The following is a 12,000-nucleotide window of genomic DNA, read 5'->3' as shown; positions in this document are numbered from 1 at the left end:
TCAAACATTGAGCACTAGTGAATAAACATCCAAGTTATTTATGGCTGACCCTGCATTTGCTTCCTACATCTCTTGAATTTATAACTGAGTTTCCCCATACTACTCCCTACCTCATTGTTTGATTGGTTGTCTTTGGGTTTATGCTCAGGATTAAATCCTAAAGATTAGTCACCCTCCCCCTTCAATTTTAATTTAAAGCCCTTTGGATAAGCCAAGGCAGTCATTTTTTAAATACTTTCTTTCCTTTTCTTGTGAGGTACACCTTATCTTCTGTCAGAAGTTGTGGATGCACCTTCGCTGGAGGTTTTTAAAAAGAGATTAGGCAGCCATTTGCCAAGAATGGTATAGAGTCTCCTGCTTGAGCTGGGAGTTGGACTACAAGACCTCCAATGTCCCTTCCAACTCTGTTATTCTGTATTCATTATTCTGTTCCTGTTAGGGCTGTGGCTATGTGATCTTCACTTGGAAGAGTAATTAGTGTCCCCCTTGGCATGGTTGAAACATTCCCTGTTTTCTATGGGATTACCTGGCACCATGATCCACTAATAAAAATGCTAGTTAATTCTTTGAGCGAGAGGGTTGTTCTTTTACCTCTTAAGGAGATGTTCTGACCCAAGTCATGTGGAAGTATAGTATGCTTATTGCTCAACTATACATGAATCAAGCAGTTTCCTCAAGCAACCTGACAAACTACTCTACAGCTATGCTGGTAAAATTCAGAATTATGTTGATTCATCTCCAATTCTCTGGGGTTGGTGGTGATCAAGGAAGAGAGATCCTGACCCTTGTCCCTACTGGGTGGGGTGCTGCAGGAATTGATGCTCTTCCTTTTACCGTTTGGCAATACATGAGACAGGTGGGTGAGCTCATCTGTCACTATGCGGACAAGTATTATCACTGATGATGTCCAACTATATATCTCTGCTCTTAATAAATTAAGTGATATTCTGCCGCACCTTTAGAGCAACCTCCGCCTTCCCTGTGTAGGATTGGAAGGCTGGAGGCTTTGCCTTGCTCCGATTGGCAGGAAAATCTCCCCCACTCCCAAAATTTCCCTGCCGATCATCCTACCTTTGGTAAGCCCTACACAGACGCACATCCCAAAAATGCTGTCTCTGAAGCCTTCAGTCTTGTAATATTGTGCAGTGAAGATGGAAGTTTGCTCCGAAGCTGCGGCAAAGCATTGCACTGCGAGGCCTCTGAGGTATCTGGGCTGAGTTGTCCCACGCCAGGCAGGAGCAGCCCAGCAGGGCTGCTGACAGCCGGGGAGCCAGGAGGATGAAGAGCCCCCATGAGGCCAGCAGCAGCAGGGGCAGCGGGGGGGGGGGGAGAGCTGGTTTCTGTGCACCGCGTGGCTTCATGCCTTGTAGCAGCAGCCTGAGCAAGACCCAAGCTCCAGGCCTGGTGGAGCGCAAACCTTGGTTGCCGCCTGCCCCAGAGCCACAAGGTAAGCTGCAGAAGAGAGGGACCCACTGCTGTGAGGTTGCTTGCTGCCGTGTGCAGGGCTGGGGCTGGCAAAACTGTGCTGGAGGCACCCAGAGAAACAGAATGAGAGGCAGCTCCCAGCCCTCACTGGCTCAGCTGATCCGCAGGCTGCAATTAAGGGGCCAAGCCTTCATGAGGTGACTGGGGAAGGGAAGGCTGCCTTGTGTGCTGGCCATGCCCACTAGCTTCACTGGGGCTTATTTGGGAGTGTGGCTTCCCCAAAAATCAGGCTAGGGCTTATTTTTGGGATGGGTCATCTTTTCAGGGAAACACAGTATCATAGGATTGGATTATTGATGGACTGCCTCTCCCCAGTTTCATCCACCCATCACATCAGGTCTAATAGAATGGGAATGTTATGGCTTCCATTGTCTAGGAACCTACGCTTAATAGACTCTAGGCAACAGAACTTTTCTGGTGTCCCTGTGCTATAGAATATGCTCCACCCTGAGGCAAGGATGGTTTCATTGCTTCCAAGTTTCTAAATTATGTCAGCAGGCCTGGGAACCCCAAGAGATGGGTGAACTAGCGAAGTGGTTCCATTACTTCTTCATCTGTTATTCTTGCTTCAGTGGTTTTTCTAGTTCTTTAATGACTTTAATATTTGTTGATGATAATTCTTTTAGACACTTATTGTTTTAGTTCTGTTTGTATGGTTGCCCAGAGTCAATTGCTTCTGATTGGCTATACAAATTGGAGGAATAAATATTGGGATTTATTTCAATATACTGGTTTGTTTTCACAACCCACTGTAAAATAATGTAATTGGTTTGCTCTTAGAACAAGAAGAATACAGAAAATTCTGTATTTTGAAGGACTTCCTTCAAGTTTTAATAATATTTTCTTTGCCTCTCTTTTCTGATTTTCAGGATTTCCTAAGGCAATTAAGACACGGGAAAAGCTTTCTGAATATCTTACCATAGTGATATTTACAAGTTCAGCACAACATGCAGCTGTAAATTTTGGTCAAGTAAGTTTATTTAGATGTAATCATATGGGTTATAAACTTTAAAAATTGACAAAAATATCAAATGTTAAAAAATGGAAGAAAAGATTTTTCCTTCTGCAGAAAACACAGGAAAGACAGAATAGAAAGGTGGATTTCAAATGGCACATTAAAATTAACAAATTAATTAGTCACATTGGTGTCAGAAGAAAAGCAAGAAATAGTGAAAAAAAGGTGAGAAATAAAATTGTCTTTTGATCAGAAACGAGCAACCTGCACACTGCCTGCACTCCTCAGCATACAATCTGTCCCTGAAACTGGACACAGGTAAATGTTTCAGACTTGTTACTGTGTATATTCACAAGAGGCAAAGGACTGATTAAATCTATGGCACCTGTTAACAGAATAACAGAAGGGACCTTGGAGGTCTTCTAGTTCAAATCCCTGCTGAACCAGGAGATATTATACCATTCCAGACAAATGGCTGTCCAGACTCTTTTTAAAAGCCTCCAGTGATTGAGCATTCACAATTTATGAAGGCCAGCCATTCCACTGGTTAATTGTTCTCATTGTTAGGAAATGTTTGTCCTTAGTTCTACGTTGCTTCTCTCCTTGATTATTTTCCATCTATTGCTTCTTGTCTTGCCTTCATGTGCTTTGAAAAATATGTTGACCCTATCTTGTTTGCGGCAGCCCCTCAAATGTTGGAACACTGCAATCATGTCATTCCTAGTCCTTCTTTTCAATAGACTAGACATAACAATTCTTCATATGTTTTAGCCTCCAACCCTCTAATCATTTTTGTGGCTCTTTTCTGCACTCTTTCCAGAGTCTCAACCTTTTTTTTTTAATATTGTGGTGACCAAACTGGATGCATTCCAAGAGTGATCTTACCAAGGCCTTATAAATTGGCACTAATACTTCACATAATCTTGATTCCATCCCTCTTGTTACTGCAGCCTAGGATTGCATTGGCTTTTTTTACTGCTGCCACAGACTGGTTCATATTTAAGTGATTGTCCACTGGGACTTCAAGATCCCTCACATACTTACTGCTACTGAGCCAGATTTCACTTTATCTGTACTTGTACATTGGTTTTTCTTGCCTAAGTATAAAACGTTACTTTTGTCTACACTGAATTTCATTTTGTTAGATAAGGTCCAGTGCTCTGGACTGTTGGCTATTCCTGCCAGTTTCACGTCATCTGCAAATTTGCTGAGTTTCCCTTCTATTCCCTCACTGAATTATTTATGAAGATATTGAAATATTGGGCCTAAATAGAACCTAAGGATACCCCACTGCTTACCATGCAGATATAGTTCCATTAAGGACTACACATTGAGTGCAGTTTGTCAGCCAGTTACAAATCCATGTGGTGGTGATGCTGTATATCCCACATTTTTAACTTACCAAGAAGTTGTGGTCTACTTTAATAATAATAATAATAATAATAATAATAATAATAATAATAATAATAATAATAATTTATTAGATTTTTAGACCGCCCCCTCTCCTCGAAGGGACTCGGCAAATGCATTACTAAAATCCAAGTATATTATGTTCAGTGCATTTCACTGATCCACTAATTTAGTCACTTTGTCAAAGAATGAAATAAGGTTATTATTATCCCCACAGTGAAACATGACAGTATTTGTAGCAGTTAAGTAACTTCCTACTATAGTTAGTTATAGTAGTTATATTTCCATTATGTAATTTTACATAAAGGGGGCATGATGGCTCAGCAGTTAAAGATGCTAAGCTTGTCAGCTGGAAAGCTGACAACCCAAGCTCGAGATCGGGGGCTGCGCAACAGGATGAGCTCAAGTTCCTTGCCCCAGCTCCTTCCCAGCTAGCATTTTAAAAGCATGAAGATGCAAGATCATTATTAGGTACCACTTCAGTGGGAAGGTAACAGAGTTCTGTGTTTCTTTGATATATAGCCATGCTGGCCACATGATAATTAAAAATGTCTTCAGATATTTTGGCTCCCTCAGCCAAGAAAGAGAGATTAGCATCGCACCCTAGAGTTGGACATGACTGGACAGAGAAAGCTTTACTTTTTAAATTTTTACAGTACTGCCCTGAGAAAAAATAACCCAAAAACAGATCTGTGAATATCTAGACACAAATAAAGTTATAACTAGTAGCCAGCACAAGTTTGTTAAAAACAGATCATGCCAAAGTCAAAGATAATATTAAAAAGTTTCTTTCAACATGTAAATGATAAGAAAAAAGTCAAGGAAACGGTAAAGAGAGATGATGGCATGGAAGTAACAGGAAGTAGAGAGAAAGCAGAGCTGCTTAGCTCATTTATTTATTTTATTTAGTTTGTCAAACATGTAAAAGAAAACAGGTATAAGTATAAACATAAATATGAACACATTAAATGGGTACGAATAAATGGAGACAGTATGACAAGGACAGTAGGCACGCTTGTGCACTTATGCACACCCCTTACAGACCTCTTAGGAATGGGGTGAGGTCAACAGTAGATAGTCTTAGGTTAAAATTTTGGGGGTTTGGGGATGTAACAACAGAGTCAGGTAGAGCATTCCAGGCATTGACCACTCTGTTGCTGAAGTTGTATTTTCTGCAATCGAGTTTGGAGTGGTTTACTTTGAGTTTGTATCTATTGTTTGCTTGTGTATAATTGTGGTTGAAACTAAAGTAGTCGTTGACAGGTAGGACGTTGTAGCGGATAATTTTGTCTACTACGCTTAGGTCAGACCATAGGCGGTGTAGTTCTAGGTTCTCCAAGCCTAGTATTTCAAGCCTGGTTGCATAGGGTATTCTGTTGTGAGTAAAGGAGTGGAGTACTTGTGAAATACCTCTGGACTCTCTCAATTGTATTAATATCCAATATACAGTGCAGGTTCCAGTCAGATGAGCTGCATGAGAATTGTTCTAGAAAGGTTCTGTATGCTCTAATTTGCAGTACAATATTACCGGAGAAGAAACTTCGTAAGATTAGGTATCTTAATGCCTTTTTGGCAATACTGTTACAGTGAGCTCTGGCACTTAGATCATTTGAGATGAGTACTCCAAGGTGCTTGACAGAGTGAGGGTCATTTACAAGGTCGTATTGTATTTGGTGTTCTGATTTTTTTTGCCAATGTGTAAGACAGAGCATTTGTTGGTTGAGATTTGGAGTTGCCAATTGTTTGACCATTCTGACACATAGTCAAGTTCGCTTTGTAAGGCAACAGCATTATCAAGGGTATTGTGTAGTTGTATATCATTAGCGAAGAGGACGCAACTGCTTATAATATGATCGCAAAGGTTGTTTATGTAACTTATAAATAGTGTGAGTCCTAAAACACTGCCTTGGAGGACACCGCTGTTAACTGGTGCAGAGTTTGATGAGGCGTTCCCTATTTTGACTATTTGTTGTCCATTTAATAAGAACGCAGCTATCCACTTCTGAAATGCCATAAGAGTTTAGTTTTAACAGTAATTTGTCGTGTACCACTGAATCAAAGGCTTACAGAAATCAATGTAAATTGCGTTTCTTGCTTTATCCAGGTTGAGTTGTGTAGTCCATATGTTTTTGCAGTGTAGGAGTTGCAGATTACAGGACAAATTTTTTCTGGGGTCTCCCTTTTTGAAGATAGGGATGGCTGCGGCTAATGACCATAGGTTGGGCAAGGAACTGGTTCTGAAGGATATTTCATAGATTATGCTTAGAGGTTCTGCTATGACAGTGGAAAACTTTTTTAAGAAGTAGGCACATAGTCCATCAGGGCCAATGGATAGGGATGGTTTTAAGTTGCGTAGTGCTTTTTCAATGTTATCTTCATTCTTTGCATCTGTCTTTACGCAAAAAGAAATGATAGCCAACTTATCAAAAGCATAACTTTAAAAGACAGACTAGAAATAAAAAGCAAAATAAGCAAGAAAATGTTAAGAGAACACTTGTCAGATCTTGATGAATATAAATCACTAGGACCTGATGGATTACATCCCAGAGTTCTGAAGGAGCTGGCAGATATTATCTCAGAACCACTGTAATAGCTTTAAAAAATCTTGTTGGAGAACCAAGGAACTACCAGAGGAACGGAAAAGAGTTGATGTGGCTCCCATCTTCAAAACAAAGGGGGGTGGGGGAACAGACCCAGGAAACTACAGACCAATCAACCTAACATCAATACCTGGAAAGATACTGGGAGAGGGGGGAGGACGCCACAGATCTATGAACATCTAGAAACATATAAATTTATAACCAATAGCCAGCATGAATTTGTTAAAGACAGATCATGCCAAACCAATCTTATTTCATTCTTTGATGCAGTGTCTAAATTAGTATACCAGAAAAATGCGGTAGACATAGTATATTTAGACTTCAGCAAGGCATTTGACAAAGAAGACCACAATCTACCTTTTGGTAAGCCAGAAAAAATGTGGGATAGACACTATCACCAACAGCTGAATTTGTAAGTGGCTGACAAACTGTACTCAATGAGTAGTCCTTAATGGTACTAAATCTACATGGAAGTAAGTAAGCAGTGGGGTACCACAAGGTACGTCTTAGGCCCAGTACTCTTCAATATCTTCATAAATGATTTAGTTGAAGAAATAGAAGGGGAACTCATCAAATTTGCAGACAACACTAAGCTGGCAGGAATAGCATCCCAGAAACTCAGAATCCAAAAAGAACTTGACAAACTTGAACAATGGGTCCTATACAACAACAAAAAATTTAATGTGGAGATAAGCAAGGTTTTACACATATGAGCAGGAAAATCAAAGGTACAAGTGTCAAGATTGAACCGTTTTGCTTGTTTCAAACCTAATGCTTTTCAACTTGCCAATGAACTGGCGGGGAGGGAAATTGAATGTGGAGAATGCAGGCAGAGATTGTGAGAGCTTAGAGCCAGCAAGGTCACCACTACAGGTGCTTAAGGAAGAGATGGACCTCTCAGGCCTGCGTCCATTCAATATCCAAGAAAGAAACCCCCCAACTCCATTGAGATAGAGAAGAGGAACTTTTACTGATTTTGAAATGATAGCAGCGAAAGCAAGGCAAGATCTAAATGTTGATCTTGATTCAAAATGTGCAAAAGTTATAGATTGAAAATGTCCCCAAATCCCCCCACCAGGGTTCAGTTCTGAGGGTCCAATCCAATACGATGTTGTGTGAAGCTCATCTTCAGATATTTCACCCATCTGGAGTCCTAGGATTGTTGGCCTTGACAGGGTATAAACAACTCCACTCAGCAGCACAATAATTCTTGAGAGTAAATCTTCCTTTCAGTCCACATGGGACTTCACCTCACCAGCTCACTTCCCCAACCCAAATGCCATGCCCCTCCACCACTCTCTGTTACAATGGCAGCCAATAGCAAGCACGCAGCACAGTCAAACCCCATGCTGGAGATCCGGCTGACAGGACCATTCTCATAACAAAAGGCCATCTCATAATTGCACAATAGTTTCTTTTTGTGTGAAGACTAATGCAAACAATGAGTTAAGCAGTTCTGCTTTCTCTCTGCTGCCTGTTACTTCCTTGCCATCTTCTTTCTTAAGTGAACATACTGTTTCCTTCACCTTTTTCTTGTTATTTATATGTTGAAATAAACTTTTTAAATTATCTTTGACTTTTGTTGCCAGTCTTTGTTCATTCTGAACCATTACTTTCCTGACTTCATCTTTGCAAATTCGGGCTATCTGCTGATACTCTGCCTTAGTTATGTGTCCTCCTTTCCATTTTTTGGTATTTCATGTTTTTCTTTTTCAGTGGTATTATTTCGGACTGGGTTTTTATGATCATATTTTTCAGAATTTCCCATGCTTCTTGAGTTGTTTTCCACTTTAGGATTTTCATCCATGGAATTTTTCTAAGGCTCCCTCTCAGTTTGTTAAAATCAGCTCTTTTAAGGTTTTAACACACTGGCTGGATTATGTGCTATTGCTTGTGTTTGCATTATATTGAATTCCAGTATGACATTGTCACTCTGGCCCAAGGTTCCAGCAACTTCAACTCCCTCTATCATTTCTTCTTTATTATTAAGAATTAGTTCTAGTTCCGTCCTCTACCTTTTGGATGATAAAGTTGCCAGCTAGGTTGGTTAAGAATCTGTTTGATCTCCCACTTGCTGTAGAGTTTGTCTCCTAGTTCATATCAGGGTAGTTAAAGTCTCCTATTACTACTGTGGTATGTTTCCTACATACATTTGTTAGTTTTTAGCAAAAAGTGCATCTATTTCTTCTGTTTGGTTTAATGGTCTGTAGTATACTCCAGGGGTCCCCAACCTGTGGGCCATGGCCGACTGCTGGGCTGTGGGCTAATCACCTCTGGGTGGTGTGAGTAGCTGGCTGGTGCATGCACTTCTGTGAACCCTCATGTTCCCACGTGCGCAAGCATCATTGCGAGCTCTTACAGCCCCACTCATGCGAGCCTCATCATGGGTGCTTGCGGCCCTATTCACGCAAGTCTTATTGCGGCGCTCATGGCCCCACTTCTTCAAGCATCGCCTGAAATGTCACAGGTGTTCACGCGTGCAAATGCCATCAAGTTTCAAAGTGTATTGAAACTGCTTTCATTTTCAATGCCTTGCAGCTTGCCAACAGACCAGGGGGAACGTAAGGAGAGTTTTGAATGTTCATTCCAGACAATAACAAGAAATGGTCCCATAAGAATGAAGGACATGTCAACCAGTGTTCACCAGATCTTTCCACAACAACACTTGGACACCTAATTGGAAAATGTCATCTACACTAATGGGAGGAGGGAAGATTCTACTCTTTAATTATACTGAATTGCCTGGGAATTCCCTAGAGCTGGTTTTTGCTTTCATGCTGTGCCAAAATGATGTACTCAATAAAGCTTTGCATTAAGAGATTGGATTGTCTCATCAGTGCTTGGTGGGTTGGATTCGTTAGTCAGAACCTTGACATTAAACCAGCTCTGCCAAGGTCCTAAACTAACCTAGGGGTTCCGGGCCCCTGAAGCCTGTCCAGCTACTTCCAGAGGAGCTGTGAAGACCCAGGGGAAGATGGCCTGGGTGGAATGTAAAGGAGCACAAGCAGCCAAGCCGGAGATGGGGCTGGCGATGGAGACTCCTATTGCAGACCAAGTGGACATTGGTACCCAGACAGTGGAGGAAGCTGACCTACCAGTAGCTGGGACCTTCCTCCAGACAGGAGATGAGCTGTAGCGGATAATGACACTGGAGGCAGCCAGAACCAAGTTCCCTCTGTTTTCTCCTGGAGCATCATTTGTCCATGGTCTGAGATGGATCAGGATCAAGAGAGGCACCCACTGGGCTGGAAATTCTCTGCTGCACTGTTCCTACCAAATCCATGGGGTGTGCTCCTGGTTCATGCTTATGGGGTGGCCAGGAGGGTCACCAAGCTGCAGTCTGCCTGACACTGGCACCCAAGGTGGCTCCGAGTACCCCAACCCCTCTGAAGCCAAAGGAACTGCCAAGGAGAGGGAAGGAGAAATTGCTCTTGGCGTGCTAGGTCATGGAGGGACCTTCAAAGGGGAGGGAACTCCAACCTGAAATTGACCTTCTATGAGAATGACAGTGAGAGCCAGTGCGCCTAGAGATAGGAGACCACCAAGGGACCATCCGATTCATAGGGGCACCAAAGATGGCAGAAGCTATGATATTGGGGTTGTCCTGGTTATCCAAATGGAGCCCCATCGTATGCTGGCAAAAAGGGGCAAGAAGGAATAGAGAGGAAAAGTCCCAACGCAACAGGGAAAATCCATGGCATATCAAAACGGCAGGGAGATAGAGAGGAGGAACCCGAACGTTTGAAGGCCACTTCTGACCAGTGACCAGGGACACCACCAATCCCCAAAGAGTACAGAGATTTGGTGGAGGCATTCAGCAAGGAGTGTGATATCCTACCTCCCCACAGTTCCATGGATTGTGCCACTGTGATCCTGCCAGGGGAAAAACTCTCTAAACTTAAAATGTACTCCATGTACTCAAAAGAGATGGAGGAATTGAGAAACTACATGAACAAAAACTTGGCCTGAAGTTTTATCCAAGTGGCTAAGTCCCTGGGGGTAGCCCCAGTACTGTTCAAAGAGCAGAATGATGGGTCATTCAGATTATGCATTGATTTTAGAAGAATAAATGGATTGTGCATAGAAAACATGTACCCCCCTCCCCCTCATGAAAGACATGCTGAGCCATTTGGCAAAGGGGAAAACTGGATTTGTGGGAGGTGTACCATCGAGTGAGAATCAAACAAGTTGATGAATGGAAAATAGTCTTCAACTGCCCATTAGGAATATCAATTCAAAGGGATGCCCTTTGGACTCCAGGAAGCCCCAGCCGTGCAACTAATCAATGAGGTACTGCATGAGCACTTATACAAGGGGCCTAATTTATCTTGATGACATCCTCGTCTATTCGGAGATGATGGAAGAACATGTAAAGTTAGTGTGACAGGTCTTGCAGAAGCTTCTAAAAGCTAACCTGTACACCAAACTATCAAAATGTGAATTCTACAAAACCACCCCAGATTATGTAGGTTAAGGTGTCTTGCAAAGGAGTTGAGAAGGTCAAGTGAAAGCCATTTTGGAGTGGCAAGCCCTGCAAACCCATAAGCAGTTACAAAGATTCCTGAGCTTTGCAAACCTCTATAGACAGTTCATCCATCCTGAAAATTGCCCTGCCAATCACAGAGCTATTGAAGATGTGAGGAGGGAGAGAAAAGGCCCAGCCCAGCCAGCCATTGAACTGGACAATGGAATGCCAAGCAGCATTCAAAAAACTCTGTTTTCAGCTGAGCCAATCCTAACCCCAACCCTGAGGAGCCATTTGTGATTCAAACAGATGCCAGAGATGTAACAGTGGGGGCAGTAGTCCTCCAAAAGAACAGAAAGAGGAAACTACAGCCAAAATACTCCCAAAAGCTAAATGAGATTGAGAGACATTGGGCAGTCTAAGAAAAGGAAGTCTTTGCAGTGTGATGGGCATTGTTGACATGGAGGCAGTTCCTAGATGGGAGTAAAATTCCCTTTGAAGTATGGACTCACCATAAAAACCTAAAGGCACTGAGGACCCCCTGAAAGCTTTCCCCCAAACAAGTGTAGTGGACCCAGTATTTTAACCAGTTCAACTTTGAGTTGAAATACATTCCAGGAGGGAAGAATTTCCTAGCTGATGTGTTGTTCCTCATACCCCAATACAAAAACACCCGAGAGGAAGTGGTGAGCTCCATTGTTCCCATGAGGCAGCTGGCTGCACATGTAACTACCAGGCAACAGGGAAAAATGAAACCTTTGGACCCCAGTGATCCATTGATATAGCAGATGAAAAAAAGAACTACAAGCAGGTGCATGGTTTTGAGCCCACCGAGGGGAATTGACTCTGAGGGGGGAAATGACTTGGAAGGAAGACAAGCTGTATGTCTTTGACAGCCTACAAATATAGGTCTTCAAGTGAAGCCACGATGCCAAACAGGCTGCCACTTAGGGTTCCTAAAGACTTTACACCTGGCTAAACAGCAATTTGGGTGAACAGGAATGAAAAGGGACATAGACAGCTATGTAAAGAGCTGCACTGTGTGTGCAGCTATGAAAAAAGGCCAGGAAAGAGTCCAGGATTGC

General features: G+C 42.3%; 1 protein-coding gene across 1 annotated transcript in view; it reads left to right on the top strand.

Moving 5' to 3' along the window:
* Positions 1-12,000, top strand: part of ALOX5 (arachidonate 5-lipoxygenase) — a 298,340-nt gene that overhangs the window by 252,730 nt on the left and 33,610 nt on the right. The window contains exon 12 of the mRNA XM_081949557.1: positions 2,355-2,455. Within this exon, the coding sequence (XP_081805683.1) occupies positions 2,355-2,455 (101 nt within the window). The remainder of the gene's footprint in view (positions 1-2,354; positions 2,456-12,000) is intronic.

The sequence above is a fragment of the Natrix helvetica genome (genome assembly GCF_964273705.1).
Source record: "Natrix helvetica genome assembly, chromosome: 3".
Classification (NCBI taxonomy): Eukaryota; Metazoa; Chordata; class Lepidosauria; order Squamata; family Natricidae; genus Natrix; species Natrix helvetica.
Note: the sequence above shows the minus strand (reverse complement) of the source record. Positions and strands in the feature narration are given on the sequence as shown.